The following is a 21,758-nucleotide window of genomic DNA, read 5'->3' as shown; positions in this document are numbered from 1 at the left end:
ATAGAGAGTTAAATGTCATTGCTTTGCTAGCAATCCCAAAGTGCCGAACAGCCTGCAGAATCATTGAAAGCTCCTAGAATAGCTGTGCATGTATTATCTGGACAAGCTGCCCTCATCTCTTCTAAGGTAAATGTTAGTTTGTTGCTATATTGATACCTGCTTAACTATTATTGCATTACAGGGCTCAGGAAGTTTGGTTAGACCAGTGATGGTATTACCAAGAGGATAGCCAGATGCTGCTTGTGTACAGATAACCAACCATATTGAACGCGAGCAAGGCATCCAATACATTTCCTGCCATTATAGATAAATAGATTGCATCACAAGTGTATGTTATGGATGCTCACAATGGGGTGGAAGGCCATGAAGAGTTCAAAATGGATGAGGGTGGCAATGGCAGACTTCTAACCAAATTATAGTCACTACTGTACGAGAGCTTTTAGTGTAATGAAATGAAATGACATAGGTGCGACTTTGCCAGGCAGTGTCTCCATGCCAGTAACTCCATGCAGTGTCTTTCCAAGGACACTAAAGTGCCATGTGGGCTTTCACACAAGTACGGCTCTAGAAAACACACCGACATGTTAGCGTGGAAATTGTTTGCCAGATGACATAATCATCTTGTACCAATGTTATTTGAATCTTTGGCTGTCTTCCAAAATGAGGTCATATACAGCAGTCAGCAGGTTTATGAAAGCATGACCAAGAATGAAGACAGAACATTACATATAATGTACTTCAAAAAATGCATCATTATCTTACTATTCCTAGATGTACTGATGACACTGTTACCCACGATTGGCTCTTCTCTGAAGACCATACATGCTCATTACCTGAATGTAACAATATAACCTCAGCACCTCCAACATGACAATTCTGCAACTAACACTATATAAAGTTTTGTAATTTTAAAATTTCCAAAACTATAATATCCCCTTGCAAGTTCTTGACATTCCATAACCTCTGTTGTGAAAAGAAGAAGACAGCAATAAATTCTTTTGTCTCCATCTGCTTTCATCATACTGTACCACTATACATTACCACTATTACCTATATTACCACTATTACATGCAGTGCCTACATTACCACTATTAACTACATTACCACTATTAACTACATTACCACTATTACCTAATACATTCATTACCACTATTACCTACATTATACCCGCACTATTATAACTACATTAGCTACCATGCACAATTATCTACATTACCATGCACTTACCACTATTACCTACATTACCACTATTACCTAATACATTCATTACCACTATTACCTATATTACCACTATTACCTAACACATTCATTACCACTATTACCTAACACATTCATTACCACTATTACCTATATTACCACTATTACCTAACACATTCATTACCACTATTACCTAACACATTCATTACCACTATTACCTATATTACCACTGTTACATTACCTACATTACCATGTTATATAGCTACCATACACTTACCACTATTTCCCACATTACACTATTACCTACATCACCATGCACTATTACCTATATTACCACCAGTAAATACTAGTTTATATTAAAATGATATCATAATGATGTAATGTAAGATATACATAGAACCACCCAAATTTCATTCTCGTCGGTTCCGTTTCCGTTTTTTTTTACGTTAATGGCGCATGCGTACAGGATATTTGATGTTCTGTCTTCGCGCTGAGGTTGTTATGTATCCCTGCAATATGGAATACTCCCGTTGGCTGTTGTTTTGGTTCCTCCTATCAAGTTGTACAGTGTCATACGATAGCATGTTCGTGCTGAGCAGGCCGCGATCGCTACCGGATGGAGATCTCGCCTCTTTTTTCCACGTGTGTAAGTTACACAGCCGATCACTAAGCATAACAGAAATTTGATAGCATTAAATAATAAGCAGCAGCATTTACCTGCCCTATGTGCAGGACTATAAACATTTTAATGCCGGAAAAAGAGACCAAGCATTTACACCAAGTATAGCTATGTAGCATGCATGGTGGTGTTACTTTTTTAAAATATGAAGTTTGTTTTGTCTGTGGTTTTGACAGGAATGTAGCTCAATCATTCAGTGAGTCTTCCCTACCAGTGTCTTCATCATGTTGCAAAGTATAAAGTATTGCATGGTACCTGCTTTCAGAGTTGGGGTAGTTACTTCAGAAATGTAACTAGTTACTAGTTACACATTACTTCTATCCCATGTAACTTAGTTACAGTTACAGTTACTTTTCAAAAGGTAACTAAGTACTCTAGTTACTAGTTACTTTCGTAGTATAAATTATGACTTGTTTTTAACTTTTGTAACATGAATTTTGCTCAGATATGCATATGCAATACATATGTGCACTTAAAATAACAATTCTGTGGCTTTTTCAGGTCAGTTTTAATTATTGCTACATCTGTTACTCAAGCTGAATCATAGAGAACAGAGGTCAGTACGCAGAATCTGTTTACTTAATGTGGCTGTAGCATATATGGCACAAAAATTGAAGTGCTCTTGCTTTTAAAGCATAATTAATTATCGTTACAATGTAACTATTGTAACTTAGTTACTTTTCAAACAATTACTCCTAGTTACAAGTTACTAGTTACAAAGCAAGTAACTAATTATATTACTAGTTACTTTAAAAGTAATTAGTTACGTAACTTAGTTACAAAAGTAACTAGTTACCCCCAACTCTGCCTGCTTTACATGCAGGACAACTAATGTGACATAATAATACATTGGGAACCAGGCCAAGCATACATATTATAGTGTCTGTGTAGCATGCATGTTGATAGTACATGATCCTTATGCCATCTTTTAACTACATATAATGAAATAATGAACATGCAGGATTAGTTAAATTACATGCAAGCTAAGGCAATACCTACATGACGGTGTACCGTGTACACATAGCACAGTTTCAGTTTCAGTTTCTACATGACATTTACCTTACTGCAACAAAAAGAAATACTTTACTGTCAACTAAAAGAAACGAACTTGTGCATAATTTAAAGCCAACACAATTTGCATCTACTGTACATGCATGCAGTTAATGTATGGCAAGAACTTGCCCTATGCTATGTACTTTAAGTTTTAATGTTGTAGTGACACATAGCTATATTAGTAGAGCCAAGAGTTAATAACTCTTACATACCAAGAGTTAATTATTATTAACTCTTACATACCTCTAATTATATACCTCTAATTGCCATACAAAACCCCATGCAGGTGTTTAAACATTATAATTAATTTTAAAATAATGTCAATAATTATGACCTTTAAGATCCTTGAAGCAGATCTAGATCTAGAGTGAAAGGATGTAAGCAGGATTAGTGAAATAGTTATGCCAGGTCAAGCAATTGCACACACAGTTCCTCAGTGTAAACTACAGTATTGGTACCTGCCCTACATGCAGGACTATATTAATGCTGGAAACAGACACCAAGCATTAAACACCATGTAGCTATGTAGCATGCATGCATGGTGATGTTACTTTTAGGTTTGTTTTGTCGGTGGTTTTGATAGGAATGTAGCTCAATTACTCAGTGAGACTTCCCTACCAGTGCCTTCAACGTGTTGTAAAAAAAAAAAAAATTAAAAAAAGCTTTGGTACCTGCGCATGCATATGCTTTACATGCAGGACAATAATATACATTGGGAACCAAGCCAAACATAAATATGTGTCTGTGTATAGCATGCATATTAGTGCAGCCATCTTTTTTAACTATGTGTAGTGAAATAATGAACATGCAGCATTAGTTAAACTATATACATGCAAGCTAAAGTAATACCTACATGACAGGTAGTGTACACATATAGCACAGTTTCAGTATGCTATGATCTGTATGGTGCCAGTAATATTATCACTTTTTAGATGCATATATAGTACTACCTACTGAATCATGCAGTTACGTCGTTTATTTTCTACAGCAGTAATGAGGTAAAATGTCATACAGATTAAGTGTGAAAGAAACTTTTACCTACACACTGGACAAACACACTATTTTGGCAATTTGCCTGCCCTACTACAAAAGTGCTATAAGAGTCCCTATGATGATGTAAGACAGTCTATGTGCCAGTGATGAATGATGAAAAAATGTGAGCATAAGAATTTGTGGATAAAAATTTGCATAGAACAAAAAGATGCATCAAAAAAGTCCCAAAAGTGAAAACAAAGCCTGATCACTTAGAGTTAAATGAGGTGCTCAAATCACCACAGTTGTTTATCAGTTACTTTTCAGTAATCCTTCCCTACACTAGTGCCTTCATTGCCCTATAAAGAACAAACAAAAGCACGTATTGATTTGCTACAACAACGGCCTCATGTTGCCAGATGATGGGGGGTTTAATCCCGTGTCAATACGTGCTTTGCATGGTGCGCTAAAAGTTGAGTTTTATAAAAAGGTGTGCACAAAAAGGTTTCCAGAATGAAATAAGCCCTAGCTACCTGCATGGATTCAAACTTATTATGAAGCGAGTGCCTATCCACTAGGCCAATTGTCTAACATTAAAAGTGGGAATAAAAACCATCTTATAAAGGCATGCATAAGTTGACTAGCATAGGTGTTGGTGTTTACTTGTGGTTTACAAAAAGAATTCAAGCGAATTTTTGTTCTACACCCTTGCACTAAATGCGTTGTAAATGACAAACAACGGCAGCTAGAAACTTCATTTAAATGCTAGCTTATTTCTAGATGATGAGCACTTGTTTGGTGCGTGCTGCAACTGGTGAGAAGAATGCATGGAATGCAGACAGACAGACAGCCAGCTTTTCAGCTTTATAGGAATGCATACTGATGCTTACATACTTTCTTTTGATGCCTTTGTGTCCACAGCTTGCACTGCTGATCAGGCTGCATTTACATTGTTATTAACAGTGTACATACGTACTTTTTGGGCATCAAGGATGCATCAGGTGATCTTTGCCAGTCAACATGATACTCCGAGTTAATTTTCCAAGCATATTTTCCAGAATGCATGCATGCTTGTTGTTTTCATTGAAACTGCATGTACGGTCTCTGTGCATGCACCCAGTGGAAAAAATGGTAGTCTGGCCATCTAGCTGAGTTACAAATCAGTAGTAGCTACTGTGTGTATAACTATGGGAGCAAAATCATACAGACATGCGTACTGTACACTATTAATTTCAATGAGGGTATAACTTCATAGTATTGCATTCTTTAACCTATAATACATTTTGTGGGTGAACTCTTTTAAGCATGCACTCCTTATGCACCTATCAATGTCAAGCCCCCGCCCCCACCCCCGGAGGTCCCATACACCTACTGGGGGATTTGACATCTATACTTGCCCCACCCCTGGGGCTTTCGACGGCAGCAGTTTGCTGAACCAATAATTATTTTAATAGGTAAATCAAATCCCCTATAGAAACCCCTCTATTGAGGTGGGGACATATAGTGGGGTTTTGAAAAGCTTCTTAGCCCCAGTACTGGGGAATTTTTTTGACTCTAGACTTTGTCAAATCCCCTGTATTCTCCCACCCTACCCAGTGGTGGGGAATGACACTGATCAGTGCATTAGTTAGCTAGACATTGTTACTATATGCACTACGCAAAATATTATAGTGTTACATGTTTATGTTTGGGTGCTTATGTAATACGAATAATAAATTGGCTATTTACTATGGTGGATTTAGCCTCAGTATGCTTTGCCACAAATCTATATGAAACTATAGTTTCCGATATTAATGTATGCATGCAGTTGTAGCTATGGTCTAGGGATAACTGTTTTACAAAGTCAACTAAAGCCTAGCTTATATGGGTGCACTCAGTGATAATACATCACTAAGACAAACCACCGATCACCATATAGCAGTATAGTGTAGTCATCATGCTCACTATGCTGTAATAATGGTATGTTTACATGTGAAGATATATGGCTTCAAGAATGTACATTTGCAGTGTAAATATAACCTATACAGAAACACTTGCTTAAAAGATTCTGTGTCAATATCCAGTCATACAAGGTGAACTGACCAGAATAAAGCCTTGATGACAGTATAGTAAAGGACAATTACTCTGTTTCAGTTGTAGTTCTATAGATAGTAAACCCTGCATGTGTCCAAGTTTCATTTTAATCCAAAGAAAAGACACTCTGAAAAACATATGCATGGAAACCAATGTGCATGTGGTTTAAAAAGTAAGCCTTTGAATAAAGTATGTTATTGACACTAGTCCAAGGTGAAGTAAAACTATGATACTGTGGCCTACAAATGGCCTATCTCACATAAGGGGTCAGACTTTTGTAATATATACCTAGATGACTAAATTGCTGTACACTTCATACGTACTTGTTGCTTTTAATACTTTGGTCTCATCAACGCCACCATAAAATTAGGGACTATTTAAGTCACTAAAATAATATTCCACTTAACTCCAGCACCAGAATTTAGTCCATCAGGACCAGTGAAGGGGAGGGTCTTGCCACTCAATAATATGTTATTTATATCAAACGCTGCACGTAAACTTAAGCCAACATCACAGTTTTCTCTTAATTCTAGCTCTTGCAATTTTTGTGTGTGATACTGTACATGCAGTTAACTGTACACAACAGAACATGGATATATAGTTGCTAGAAACCTGAAAAGCTATACAGTATACAGTGGAACCTCCCTTATCCGGACCTCTATTATCTGGGCACCTCCATTGTCTGGACAGCCCAAATTGGTCATGTGGCTTGTAGTTTATTGACCATAATGAAGTTTGGTTTAGATGAAAGCACAAGGTGGGAGCCTAAAGGTTGCTGTTTACCTGTTTGGTGGCTTGTTTATTCTACTACTAATAACTACCACTTGGTTGCTAGGTGATAATACATTTTTACAGCCCAGGGGAGTGACCATGAATGCTCCGTAGTGACTTCCCCCTCTGCCCACTAAACTGCATAGCACTAACTGGTAGCAATAATAACATTACTTGTATTTAAGTTAGTCACTTTGGCATAATAGCATGTTAATCTTAGTTACGGATATTTCTGAGATACGGACAGTAGTATGTACCAGACTGCCAGGATAAGAGAGGTTCCACTGTATAGGAGACATGGATATCAAGCTAGCTGCATGCATTATAACATGCATGGTGCATACAAAATTTTATGTAATCCTGAACTGAACTTTGCTATCTATTTAAGGCATTTAGTTTTATATGCATGAATTATTTAAAGCTGTTCAGTGGAAAGTGCATGTGCATGCAGAACCCCACTGTAGGTACAGGGTATGGAGAGTTAATGTTTTTGGCCAGCCATGCACTGTTGGAGACAATGGTTTGCAAGCAATTGAGCAATCTAAAGAGTAGTCATAGTATGCGACTACATTATTTTGAACTATATAAAAGTTTTTTGACAATTTTTAAGCATGACTGATCAGGTGCACCTAGTGGCACTTGTGAGCTCCTTGTTTTATAACTATGGTGATATAAAAGGAGTTTTGGCTATATTATGTTGTACTCACAGATCACTACTACATTACCATTGACACGGCTTATGGTGACATGGACAATGAGTTTACATGGGCTCAGACATGGTATGATTACAATGGTTTATTAGTGGCAGTTACTGTGATACTCTTGTGTAGGTTAAATGTTGCTGAAGTATGTATCCAATTAGTAACAGTTTACCTGGTGAGTTGATTGTTCATGCCCCTCCCCCTTCTACATTATACCCATGCTAGTTTAATGCAATAATATAGTTGCAATAATAGTTGCATACTAGTAAACGGACTTTGAGCATTAAAGTTCCCATTTTCTTAGCTAAACTTTGCACAAACAACTTTATTTGCAAATGTGGCAATAAAATGCTCCTAAAAGAAGAAAAAAAATGAAGGTACATTGCTGCACTTATTATTTCCTAGGGAGTAATGCTATAATAAAGGTGACTGCTTTTAGACACTCCAACTGGTACATAATAATGTTTCTGATCCTTTGAATTTCAGCTTTATGGAGCTTCGAAGCAGATCAGAAATGAGACAACTTACTGATTGTTGTATTAGGGTATATCAATCTGCATGCACTGTGTTGTCTAAATTTCTTGCATGACTGGTCTAAATGTGGTGTAGAAACATCTTGTTGTCTGGAATTCAAACATGTGATATTATGATGACTATTGTTAGAGTTATTGACTGCTCTATTAGAGTATCTAGATTGATTATGAAAATATTTTTTGCATATATTATAGCCATATCCTTGACCTATTTGACTAAACCAGTGGGAAGGATGCCCTCTCTATATGCATGTGTACTTTAATAAAAATGCAGCTTTTCTGTGCACGCTTTATATTGTATTATGCATACAACTATGAAGGGTAGCAGAAAGTCCTATAATGTGTGATTGCTCTATTAGGGTATTTGAATGTTATTGCTGCTTGGCTGTTTTTAATCCATACCAGACTTAATTATATTATTTCCTTTCCAGATGCTTTCCAAACATCCTCTTGGCTGCTTTGTTGGATTTCTGGTTACAACGATGACATTTTGGAAGACTGTTTTATACATGATGCAGTACACTAACTTATGCAATGGATCACATTTAATAGAGCACCTGGACATGGCAACTTTGATGTTTGGTTTCCTCATTCCTAACCTCACCTGGATTGTGGTACCGTTTCTACTGATGGTGTATTTTGGAAGGAGGATTGTGTCAGCTTTGCTCAATCAAAAGTCAATGGAAAAGGCTGACTGAAAACATAAAAACTTAGGTCGCACAAGTTAAACGTTAACACAGATACAACATTTTATAGTATAATTTAAATAGGTTTGGTATGATGTGTAGCTGTATGAAGTGAGAATGCCTCACTTTATTACATTGAGCTGATACCTGAGAAAAGGCTTGCCTATATACCATGATACTTTCTAATGGAAGAGAATGTGACTACAATTCACAAAAAATTAATGTTTTGTCTAATACTGTGTTAACATTAATTTTTAGTTAAATTTATTAATCACCAAAATTTTGTATGTCACAAATATACAAAGGTGTGAAAAACAGACATGTGTATATTACATAGATTGGCTCCAGAAATTCTATGAAGACACTGTTCTCACAAAAAACTTCATACCTACAGATTAACTAGCTAACAAATTACTAAAAATTTTCCCCTTTGAAAATAGCCTAACAAAGCCCAATAACTGGTCCTCTCTAACTCTCCAAATTATCCAGGAAAACTTCTATCACAGCAGAATAGGCCAAAGTGTCTAAGAGTCTGTTACAGACAGGTACATTCTTTCCATACACAGTAATTTTATGTATATAAACAATTTTTTATGCAGTAACAAAACTACATAGCAATAAATACCTGCCTGTACAATAATATAACATTACCTACAGTCAAACTGTATAAAACAATATATACTATCAGTAATTGATGTACACAAATAAAGCTACAAAAACACTAAAACAACATTTATTGTGGGACAGTTGATAAATGGATTTTGGCTTCTTGTCTCTCCTGGCTCATTTTGAGAACCTGTTGCATCATCTTGGTAGACTGAGATCGTGGAACTGTCAGTGTCAGTTGCTTAGGGCTAGGGGGGCTTAGCCCTGATGCAGTGTAGTCTAGTTTCCGTTTTGTTCCGGTTACAGTTCTTGCAGCACTGACCACTTCATTGATTTTAGACAAATCCTATACAAACAGAGAAAACATTTGAAGAATATTTCTATATAATGGACACCTGTTCATTAGGTATTTATTCACTTATTTCTTGCCAAACAGAAGTTAGGAGACAACACAACATAATTATATAGTATTATGTATTTCAACTCACCTTGGAGGGACTTCTGTCAAACTGATATTCGTAAGTTTTGGTGAGAGGTGATGGTGCCAGTTGTGGTTTATGTGGTGAAATAAAAATATTCTTGGATACCTGGATAAAAAGTGTCAATATAACTATTGTACATTCTATATAGGGCGTGCCACTCCAATATATGATCTGCAATAATTATGGTCAATTAAGAGAATACCGATTTTACGCAAAGGTAAAGAGGTCAATTTTTTTTCTAATACAGCAGTGTAGAGCAAAATAAACAGAATGGGTAGACCACGGTTGTAGATTATGAAGTACAGTGACCATACATTGGGATTTATGTCATACCTTCCTAGGTGATGGTTGGGATTTCTTCACTATAGGCATCGGTGACAATGCTGGAGCACCGCAACTCTGTAAATAGATTGACATGTACAGTATTTGAATGTATGTACAATTACATTAATGAACAATGGTCTACAAATACTGTAAGTTGTGAATACAAATGTATGTGTATACACACGTAGATGTTGTGCTGGAAAACATGGTGTATGTAACATACATTTTTCAGTATACTATTATCTCACCTCATCAGTTGACTGAAACTTCAGAGCAAAGTCTTTAATGTAGTTAATGTATATCTTATTGTAGAACTCAATGATATCGCCTCTCTGACCCAGTGCCACATCTTTTCGGTTGAGAGTACGTCCCTCAGTAAAGTCTGGATCATATTCGGCTATGGGAACCACTGTTGATTTCATTGAAGATGAAGTTATATTGCCGGATTTCAATATTTCTTTACGATCTCCATTATTTAAGAGAACACTACGATATACCTATGGAAAACACCCAACACTTGTTAACAATTGTCATACAGTGTCCTACACAATTAGGTTATAGTACGTACATGATTTCTGGCTTGAGGTTGATGTCTGTATTGTTTCATGATCTCTTGAAAGGTTACTTGTAGTTTAAGGACCTACAACATATACCACCATGTAACTAACTTAACACACATACAAAGGCGATGCACACACATACACACACACACTCACCTTTGACATAACATAGATTGCACACATTATCAACTGGTCGATGTCTCGGTCTCTCAACATATCAGGATTCCTTACTAATGAGTGTTCCAATGTGGTCCAAATTCTATACAAAAGTGAGTAGGTATACGTCTACAATCTTTGTGTCATTCTGGGTGCTTACTTTTGAATGTCATTCATATCCAAAATATCCAATCTTTCACAAAGGTCTTTCACTCTTAAGTAAGCCATCTGAAACACCTACAGAAAATAAGAATAAAAGTTTCATCAACCCTTCAAAACGGCCACACAAACTAGGTTCCCATAGGTAAGGTACATACAATAAACTGTAATAAGACCACCTTATTATTAAGGCTGACCCCATACTTAGTTAGGTGACCAGAAGTTTAGTCACCAGAGACTTACATGGCAAAAAAATGACAGTCAGAGCAAAACCAGTACTTTATTATTAAGAGAGATAAAGAAATAGCTTACCTTTCTGTAAAACAGCTCAAGAGATCCACCTCTTCTAGGTTTACTGGACCCAACAGTTTCAGCTGGTAACAACAGTGACTTAGCAGGAGAAGGAGGTGAGACTTGCACAGTGGGCTGTGTAACATATCCATCTTTTCTTGCTGGTGACAATAATAGTTCTGTAGTAGATGACTGTGAGCCTTCCAATGGTGTAACAGTTACTACTGGTGGCTTGGGAGCAATTGACACAAATTTGCTAGTGCTTGGGCTGGACTGTTTGACAGTGATGGCTGATGGCTTTGGTGCTATTGGTACATATTTACTGCTGCTAGCACTTGGACTAAGTGTTGAGGCTGTTGAAAACAATTGTCTCCTAACGCTGGATGGAACTGGTGATGAATAGCGGTCATGAGCTGACAGTGGTGACACTGAAGCATCTGAGTAAACAGGGATATAAATGTAATAAACACACACACACACACACACACACACACACACACACACACACACACACACACACACACACACACACACACACACACACACACACACAAAACAGTGACATTTCTATAACGTTAATTCAGCATCAGTAAATTTTTTTTCTTTTGCTGCCAATGCATTGCTTGAGTCATTTCAAATGTAAAATGCACAAAGACAGCACCAAACCATTTGAATAAGGAGTTACTCTACTTTGCTTAATTATGCTAAAAGCTGTGCTATATATACCATAGCTGCTCAACAGTATATACATTTAACTTTTTGTCTCAATTTTGGAACCTTGTATAGTCATCTTGAAGTGTGACATCAAAGTATCAAAATTAATGACATACCATATATGGAATAAACCATACAAATGCAACAGCTGTTGCTGGGCAGGTTTAAACTTGCCTCAACATTAAAAATTCTGTTCAGTTATGTACAAAAGTTAGTGTAGGATGAAGTTTACTGTACATGTTGTGTTGAGTTGGCACATTTTTCTCATCAATGTAGAAGCCATACATAAATCATAACAACCATCACTCCCTTTTCCCATGGAATTACCTTTACAAAACAAAGTTTGAATACGCATAAATCTTTTGGGGTAGGTGCTTACATTGCCCACTTGGAACGGAGATTAAAAATAACATACACTGCTTAAGCCAATTTAATGGTACTAAACTGAAGCAAGTGCAAGAGCTTTTTTGTTGCTTATAATATTAACCAAACAGACTAGTCACTAGAATCATTAACAGTGATGCATGACATGCTGAATCTTAACTAGAGCACAGTTCTTAGCTGCTAGCTAGCTAAACAATGCATGCTTGACCTGTACATAGCACACATGTGACACATGCAATTGACAACCATCTTGTGTTTGTGTGAGAACAGTTTCCACATGCTTGTGGTCACATGACAGTCGTGGGGAAAGCCAAACTGCTACAAAAACATTCATCCTCCTTGCATATGAATTCTACTCACACTCAATACCTTGTGCATGCAAGCACATGACTGTTTAGGAGGCTTCTAGCTTGCAATAGCAATACCACATTTTTGTAAACACATGCAGCAGATTAAATAGTAGAACCACATGAGCTCTCTTTCTTCCACCTCTAATAGTTTTCAGCAACATCATACATACATGCATTGGCAGCAAGCAGAAGGTATGATAGCTTACACAATATGGCCAACATAGACCACATTTACATCTATTTTTTACCCTTGGCTCCTAATGATCTCAGTCTAGGATGTAGAAGACCAGGACTAGCTCCTTTACTAGTATCTGGACTACTGACAGGCAGTGATACCTGAAGAAAACAGGAATATGATGAGATACCACTCTCCCCACACCACACGTACCTCATCATAGCAAGGCACTGAACCCTTTAGTTCAATAGCATCAAACAGTGGAGAGTCTGATCTCCAAGCCAATGATCCCAACACCATGGCTTCAATCTAAAACAACATTAAATTTAATAGCAAAATTCAAATAATATATACAAACTGAATTATAATGTTGTTCAACAAATATTACGCATGTTGGTTATACAAGTTGAAAATAAACTTTCTCTTTCAACACTACTGACAAATTTGTTGACTTGTTACCTTGTTAAGATGTTTAATAATTCCTCTAGACAAGCTGCCTTCAACTTTAATTATCACTTCAATTACCTAGACAAAGTGATAATGGCCTAACACAACATGTTAACTACATACAGACCTTATAGAAATGGTAGGCACTCAAATCCAGTATGGTAAGAATCCAAGGAAAAACTCTAAAATAAAATAAAAAAACAGGTTTCATAAATGTTTTAAATTGTAATGGAGTCCTCATACTTTTGTGAGTCATAAGACTTTAGTACAATTTCTACTGAGCAAGCAAATAGTGAGGTTAAGAAATAATCATGTTCCAGCATTATCTGTATGACAGTTCTATCTTCCAATCTCTTTTCCTCATCTTTTATAACACTGTCCAGCAACTAGAGATCATTTCAAAAGCAGTACAGCTTAATATAGGATACAAATTACAGCATTAATGATTAAGTATCAGATCTCCAAGGTATATGAAGTTCCCAACATTAACATAAGAAATGTTTTCTGGACTTCAATTGGTCATCATATACTCAAGACAATGCAATATGTTAATACAGCTTTAGCCTCACCTTGTAAAACAAACTAACTGCCAACTTTAGCCTCTGTTGAGCAAACTTGCAACTATCACAATCTTCACTGTCATCCTGAAATGCACATGTATTCTAACAACTCAAAATATTCATTATTTCTCATACCTGATTAAAGGATGCAAGAAACTTGGAGCTAAGAACAGTGACTTTACCACGCAAGTTATCCACAACAGTAATGTCACAAAGACTCAAGATGTATTGAGAAGGCTCTGGTTTGTTTTCGGCAAGAATTGCATGTAGGTGGGTCACCGAATTGGCAGCATTTGCAACGGGAGTCAAGTCCCTGAAATACATTACAAAGGACGGTCAGTGGGTGACTAAACACAACATAAACCACCACACCAACCCACATAATTTTATTTTTAAAACAATTTAACCTCAAGAACTCTACCCACCCACCACATAAAAGTGTTAGTAATTAATTAATCATTACCAGAGATATATATTGGATATTATAATTTCTTTTGATAATTTTATGTGGTAGGTATTTTCATACAAAAACAACAGATATTTCAAATAGAAACCACAATATTGCAAACGTCTGCTGTAATCGTAGCCACATCAAAACAGACACAGCCACAGTTATATAAGCACACACACATATACAGCTTTATAATTTTAAAACTTAAAAAAAATCTTGAGAAAAATAAACACAGGAGCCTGCAGACCTCTGTTGTTGTCATGAACAGAACAATGAAAAGAACATTGTCATGCAAGGGTCACATGATCAATCCAATCACATGACAAGGCATAGAGACAACCTAATAACTGTTCTCTGTAATTCACAAGGTCCCATCCTTATACAATGATAATGTTAGCAGCATACACAGTGAGGTACCTGTATTCCTTGCTTGCTAGGTACTGCTTGCCAGACAGTGGTGTTTGAGGTTTAAGATGTTGTGGAGATGATTCGTAACTACTTGCCAAGAACCCAAATGTTGCTCTTGGTGTACCAATTTCACTTGGAGCATTTTCACTAATAAATATTCTTTCATCAAATTCTCCTTCCCCCAGAATATGCTCATCGTACAGATGATTAATGTATTTGCTAACACAATAACAACACAATCATGAGAATTATTTTAACAATACACTTACTCATTAGCATAGAAATGTCTCTTGTTGAGTAATAAAGCCAAACTATCACCATCTGAGATGACACTAGTAACTACATCAACACCACCACACTCTTTCTGTAAGAAACAAGATAAGAAATTTTAAATGCATGGTTTGCTCATCATATGGACACTAAATGAAAGCGTTGTAACAACTAAATGACTGACCTTTTCACCAAACAAAGCAAACAAGCTTTTCCTCCAATGAAACTCTTTTATAACTTTACACTCTTTCTCAATCCCTACAAATCATAAACATACATCAACCATTAACAAATCACATTACATGAGGCATCCTTTAGAACAACTATAGCCCCCTCAACTGCAGTGTAAACCTATAGTATCCTTGTTGCCAGCACATTCATTGGAGTGTTAAACAAAGGCTTCTGCTGATACTATGTAAACTTGTACATTTCTCATTGAGAAACTTTAGCTCTCAAAAGTGTAACTCTAGAAGGCTATCCTATGTGTTCCTACTTACCATTGTGGCGTCTGCATAATTCCTGGAGTACATAATTTGTTGTAGGTGGATCTTGGGGAACTAGATTAGTTAAACAATAAACTATACAAAAACTGATCTATTACAGCAAGCATACCAATAAATGTGTCATTTAACAAATCACCGCGGTTGCACATCAGAGATACTGCTGTATACAATGTGTCCACACAGCATAATAACAGGTGATGAGAATTGACTAAGTCGTCAGCGATGGCTGGATATTTTCCTAAATATTTGGAATTACGACATCATAAGGAAACAGTTAAAAGTACTTTGTCACCTTTAACATGAACATATAGTGTCCAACCAAAAGAAAACACTTCATAAGAAGTACACAGTTTGTTCCTAAATTGTACATGATAAATACAAAACACATTATAATTGTCACATTTGTACCGTTGGGGTTTGCGAGCTGCCCTGTGTCTGGTTGTCTTTGCACTTGGGTCAGGTTTGATAAACACATCACAGAACACCTTCATGTATTTCTGGAATATCACTGAGACTACTTCAAATTTTCTTTCTAATGAGTCAATTTTCTCTTGAAAATCTGGATCCATTTTTGCCATTTCAGCCCATCGCTTTATCATCTTGAAAAATTCTATCAAGCTATATAAGGAAAAAACCATACAAGTATAACAGCTGTGCTGGGCAGGTTTAAACTTGCCTCAAGTTTGTACTCCTAAGTATCTGAGTCAGCGAAACTCTATTTCCAGTGACATGTTGCCCACCCACTGTCTCATGACTTGACTGTTGGCCTGATGCATAAAGGGCACAGGCTAGCCAGTGTAAGCTATCACCCTACAAGTGCAGAGAAAGGGCACAGCTAATTATTGAGTTACCAAGTACAGTGTTTTTCGAAGTGTAAATAAGCAAATCTCATCTAATATTACCATAACACACAACTTGTTGATTGTGAAATAAAACAGTTTCAAGACTATAAAAAGAAGGTAGTGTTATTCTTATTCTAGAGTTTAGTTTCGTGTGAAGATGTTTAATATTTATATTGGCGTCACTCACTTCAAGGCCATAGTCTTCATCTGTCCTGCGATAACGATCCCAGGCGCTGTCCGCCGTCTCGCTGTCCATGTTTAAAGTGAGACAGACATCATCAAACTTCTTTTTGGTATCCATCGTAGACCGCGCGCTCATCTACGCACCAGTCTCTCTAAGATTTACAGAATTACGCTGTTTTTCTACTGATCAAAGTGTCGCAAGGAGTTATCTTCCTTTCTATCAATACCAGACGTTAAAACACTTATTTATAGAGTGAACAGAAGTGGCGCCAACTTTTACAACTGTCACGAGTAATTACAACCGCTACGGAAGGAGGTTAAATGGTGATCATTATCAGCCACGGAATATCCCACTTTTTAGCCACCTAACAGCTGCCGCATATGGCGGGAAAAATAACCAATCGCAGAGCAATAAACACGCGCGTAAAGTTCGCGGCGTGCGGAAAGACCACAAACTTCTTTAGTCGCGAGGTGAGTAGCTTCGCTCAACTAGGAATATTTTGAGAAAAATGTGTGTACCTATTTCTACCGTTTATTGCTTAAACTTCTTGCGTACCTAGCGCAAACTTAACTTAAACAGTACCGCTGGTGCCATAGAACTTGACTAGGTAGACGCCAATTTTTTTGATATTGATTTGCTTTCTTGCCTTGTCGACAGGTACAAATTCTAGATTAGATGTTAAAAGTATTACCCTCTCCATTCTAGTGAATTTCCGTGTACGTTCCGTTACACCATAGAAACTTGTCCGTAATTTGAAATACTATCTTGAAAAACTCTTTCAGTGTAATGTATACAACTAATGTTGTTTACACATACAAACAAATCAACATGATATGCATAAAACATGTGGGCAGCAGCTGATGAAACAACATTAATTTGGAGTCATCTAGCAGTTTGGTTACTGGTGGTGAAGGCTTAGTCTGAATGCATCATTGATGATAAAAAGTGAGTCTCCAATTTGCTGTAGCAGAAATGATTCTGAAAATCCATGTACTGGATCGCTGTCAGTCTACAACAGAAACCATAAATAATTCGTACACAAGACGTTCATGGTTAAAATGCTGCAGCAATTATATAATACCAATAAGGCTAGTCTCAAAAATTCACTGCAGCTGTGGCAGCAATTATTCAATATAAAAAAAAAACTTGCTATATACAAGAAGACCAATTACACGAACTCATCTCACTAATTTCATTGTTACAAAGATGGCCTCAGATACATAATGTAGAACTACTTTGCAGGATAGTCTATCTTCTCTGCAAAAAAAACTAACTTCCCAGAACAACACCATTATAAGAATTAAAATAGCTGTGGTGTCTTTTCTATGCTACCATTTAAGAATGAGCAGCGGTCACTAATCTAATGCAGTGACTATTACAAGTGAAGGTCAGGGGCCACTACCATAATACACTGTACATGCAAGTCTTGTACTAGGCTACAGCAGTATACAACACACCTTTAATTGGCCAACCACATGGACAAGTAGTAAACCAGCAGGATTGATTTGGGCATCTATTGTAGATACAGCATGTTGTACCACTGTGAAGGGGAGACCCTACAAAAAGAACAACCAATTGAAATCATCAACTATACATCAGTAACAAGGAAAAGTGTGTGAAGTTACGTCAAACCTGCACACACACACACACACACACACACACTTGTATGTTGATGTAGAGAAAAAACTGTGCTACTTCTATGCAGAGAAAACCTCGAGGCTGCTCTTGATATTCGCATAAGCACTGGACCGTCACTGGACCGTCTTCCAACAATAAATTCATTATTCCTGGTAGTCTACAAAGCTTTTTTATGCCCATATAGCCCAGGAACTCACTTCACCCATATTTCTAGTTTACATAAATAGACCTCCTCTGTTTCTGTAAATTCTATTTTGGTCATATTGAAACAAAATCAGTAAAAATATGCAAACATACTATGAAATAGCTAGATTGAGTAGTTATTCTAGTACTACAAAATCATTTTGGTTCAGTCCTAATTTTAAGTGGTATCATATTTCCAACAGGATTGGAAACTCATGTGACATTTCTGTACAAATCTCCAATATGCATAACAGATGTGAAATTCCAGGGCGTGAATGACCGTCACCATAGATACCAGTGCAGCATGAATTCATTAGAAGCCACTTCTATGCATGTTGTAGAAGAATTGTAGCCCAAGCATCACAACAATTGGGCTAATTACTGTTCTACTCGAGGGTGTAATTACCTACGTGTGTCAGAGTTCACAAGTGCTTTGAAGCGATCATTGATGCCCATTTTTGTTGCAACCAAGCACCACTTCAAATTTTATAAGCCTGAGCAAATAGAAGTGCTTGGTATTTACACTTTTGGTGTTGTGTAAATAGTGTATTCAAATTACCATTTATATTAACAGATTGCACTTTTAAAAATAATTTACAGTTTACACTTGTTTTCAAGGACACACCAGTGACCTTGCTTACGATTTTTTACCATACTATTAGTTACTAACACACTAGTTAGTAGAGTGTAAAGCAAATATTGGATGCTCTAAAACCAAATCTGTAGGAAATGGGAAATAGAATGGTGAAATCTGTTGACTACATTGAAGACCACATCTCAGAAATCATTAAGTCACTACAAATATGATTGGTTGTCTATATCAATGAAAGTACTGTACTGGTAGAACATTCAGTGTACCCTAATAGAGCAGTCAGTAATTGTTCAATTATATAGGGGGGCAAAAAATTGTAAATTTAAACAAGTAGAATAGGGATCGAAGTTGTGATTCTGAAAAAAACTGCGTAAACAAGAAGTAATAGGGATGGTGATTCACAATACTGCTTAATACATCAATACAAGCCAAGCAGCTTGATTTGTGTACATTGAATTTAAGATTCCTATTTCGACTTACGTACGCAGTTTTTTTCAGAATCACAACTTCGATCCCTATTCTACTTGTTTAAATTTACAATTTTTTTGCCCCCTAGTTTCTGAAATTTTTTCTTGTCCATGCACATGGACAACACAATTTTATGGCTGGTGTGCACGGCATATAGTACTGCAGTAATATAGCATGTGAAGGCCTAGGCTTGCTTCATGATACTCAAGCATCTGTCTACTAGCCACAGGTAGAGTGTGTACTCATGAACAGTCTTATAGAATAGCTATAGATTCTGAAGAGGCATGGCTGTATTCACCCAACATGTTAAATGCTTTGGTCCACAACAATAAAGGCATTGAAATTATATAGCTGGAAAACCCTACCAATCTGTAAAAGGTAGCTATCTGTCGCTATTATTTTCTGAAGGCATCAGTCAGTCAGTCAGTAGAAAATCTGTTTAATTTTTTTTTTGTAAAACCCCGTAGTTGCCCCCTAGTTTCTGAAATTTTTTCTTGTCCATGCACATGGACAACACAATTAACACTTTATCATTCCTTTGATAGTTGGAATACAAGTACGACTGGATTTTGGAAAATCACCCGTACGGATGCATTAAGAGAAAAAACATATTTTAATAATTTAAAGCACTGTTACTCACCAGCTTTGGCAGCTATATGTATGGACAAGAGTGTATAATAGAAACCAAGAGTGTCGAATGATGTATTAGCCGGTAATTACTGATTGCACAAAATAACATGGATATTTCAGTAATTGTTTGTTTATGCGAAAATGGTAATTTGAAATGCGTATGTGGCAACGGGTCTTTGTTCGCCAGTTTTCCGTGTTATTCAACCAAGTATCCAACAGTTATTGTACAAGGAAAGTGTAGTAAGGACCCAAGATAACTCCAGCTCGCTAAAACAACGGATGCACAAGGGATCCGCTTGGCAGCGTCAGAACTTTAACATTAATCATTTCCCTTTAAAGCTATCATGTTTTCACTTGGTTTAGTGGCCGAATTGGGCTAATACAGCAGCCCTTACTGGCAATATAAACGAACAATTACTGAAATATCCGTGTTACTTCACGCAATCATTGATCATGGGGCAATCCACCCGTTCAATACTCTTGGTTTCTATTATACAGTCTTGGTATGGATTTTTCACCAAAGATGGAGCAATTCATAACCTTTAAGAGAATCTGGTAGCCAAGCCAAGGTAATCCTTGCAGAGTTTCCCACCATTTTAGATAGATTTTTCACCAGTGTTGCTGTATCATGAGTCCTCAAAAAGGGGGCAGAGGGTGGGCAAGAGATGGATTACAAAATGGACGAATTAAAGGCACCAGACCACCTGTCAGAGGTAGGAAATAGACTGAAATCTCACAAAACAGACGTATGTCACACATTCAGCTCCCTGCTCATCTGTCCAGTGTTTGAACCCTCTACAGCACTTTGTTCCCTGGTGTTCACAGACCTGTAGAGACATCTGGTGAGGTTATACAGGCAGCCAGAAAACAGTCAGGCCCAACAAATTGAAGGCAAGGTAATTGTTAGCCTTAGTGCAGCAAGGGGGTGACACACAGACACTCATTGTAGGTAGATCTGCGACCATGGTCAAAGCCTAAGTCAAAGGTCAAGGTCACCAAATTCATGCCAAGTCAACGGTAAAATTTTCCAACACACAATCAATCGAAAAGTACTGAAATATCGTCACTAAGTCACTAGTCAAGAACTGAAAAGGGTTCCTAGTCACAGGTCAAAGTGAAATTGTCACAGATATCTACCTACAGCATACCTACATGACACCCTTTTGTGGAGCAATTTCATGCTGGTGTTACCTCAAGTTTTGGCTCTTGTGCCCATATGAAATCCAGTCACAATAAATGGTGTGCGCGTGTCATTGCTAGCACTAGTTACGGACACTAAAAAAATTAAAGCACTTTAGCTAAAACGTGTAAAAGGGTCATTTGAAATAAACGCCAGCGCTAATATACAAGCAAGGTGTATTAATTAATTAATGCACACGTGCGATTTTGATGTATACCTTTAACTTTTCACCAATTGCTTGGGGTCCTTGAAACTTGGTTCCTTCAAAACTGAGTATCGACTGCTCTGTCTATAACAAATACGCGAAAATAATTACACAAAAATCAGTACGGTACAAAACTTACATAAAATGCGGCTAACTGAGAGCGATTCGAATCAAATACCGCGTAGTAACTCTGTACAAACTGATTAGCAATAGCTTCTGCATCTACAGCCATGTCAGACCAGGCTAACTGATCACGGGCGCCTATTTAATATCCAAATCCGGGAAGTGGGCGAGTTTTACCAACACTTTGAAACATGCGCATGTGATGAAA

General features: G+C 37.0%; 3 protein-coding genes across 3 annotated transcripts; 1 reads left to right on the top strand and 2 right to left on the bottom strand.

The window, feature by feature from the left end:
- The first annotated feature begins 1,663 nt into the window (after window positions 1-1,663).
- Window positions 1,664-8,860, top strand: LOC136264672 (uncharacterized). The gene is made up of 4 exons (XM_066059452.1): window positions 1,664-1,843; window positions 7,455-7,524; window positions 7,576-7,621; window positions 8,411-8,860. Exons 1-4 carry the CDS (start codon window positions 1,672-1,674, stop codon window positions 8,675-8,677), a joined length of 555 nt encoding a protein of 184 aa, XP_065915524.1. The 5' UTR covers window positions 1,664-1,671; the 3' UTR covers window positions 8,678-8,860.
- A 366-nt stretch (window positions 8,861-9,226) lies between these two features.
- LOC136264652 (retinoblastoma-like protein 1) lies at window positions 9,227-17,241 on the bottom strand. Its single transcript, XM_066059428.1, has 24 exons — window positions 16,535-17,241; window positions 16,182-16,315; window positions 15,914-16,123; window positions 15,798-15,862; window positions 15,615-15,743; window positions 15,500-15,559; window positions 15,187-15,260; window positions 15,002-15,096; window positions 14,742-14,951; window positions 14,009-14,186; window positions 13,883-13,957; window positions 13,557-13,699; window positions 13,441-13,495; window positions 13,326-13,391; window positions 13,080-13,175; window positions 12,940-13,027; window positions 11,265-11,680; window positions 10,954-11,030; window positions 10,794-10,896; window positions 10,646-10,717; window positions 10,326-10,574; window positions 10,087-10,152; window positions 9,760-9,858; window positions 9,227-9,617 (listed from the first exon to the last, which is right to left on the bottom strand). Exons 1-24 carry the CDS (start codon window positions 16,664-16,666, stop codon window positions 9,399-9,401), a joined length of 3,111 nt encoding a protein of 1,036 aa, XP_065915500.1. The 5' UTR covers window positions 16,667-17,241; the 3' UTR covers window positions 9,227-9,398.
- A 38-nt stretch (window positions 17,242-17,279) lies between these two features.
- Window positions 17,280-21,728, bottom strand: LOC136264673 (nuclear transport factor 2-like). Its single transcript, XM_066059453.1, has 4 exons — window positions 21,567-21,728; window positions 21,440-21,511; window positions 17,989-18,087; window positions 17,280-17,540 (listed from the first exon to the last, which is right to left on the bottom strand). Exons 1-4 carry the CDS (start codon window positions 21,657-21,659, stop codon window positions 17,430-17,432), a joined length of 375 nt encoding a protein of 124 aa, XP_065915525.1. The 5' UTR covers window positions 21,660-21,728; the 3' UTR covers window positions 17,280-17,429.
- Window positions 21,729-21,758: the final 30 nt, after the last annotated feature.

This window comes from Dysidea avara, chromosome 8 (assembly GCF_963678975.1).
Source record: "Dysidea avara chromosome 8, odDysAvar1.4, whole genome shotgun sequence".
NCBI lineage: Eukaryota > Metazoa > Porifera > Demospongiae > Dictyoceratida > Dysideidae > Dysidea > Dysidea avara.
This window is presented reverse-complemented; position numbering and strand designations above follow the sequence as displayed.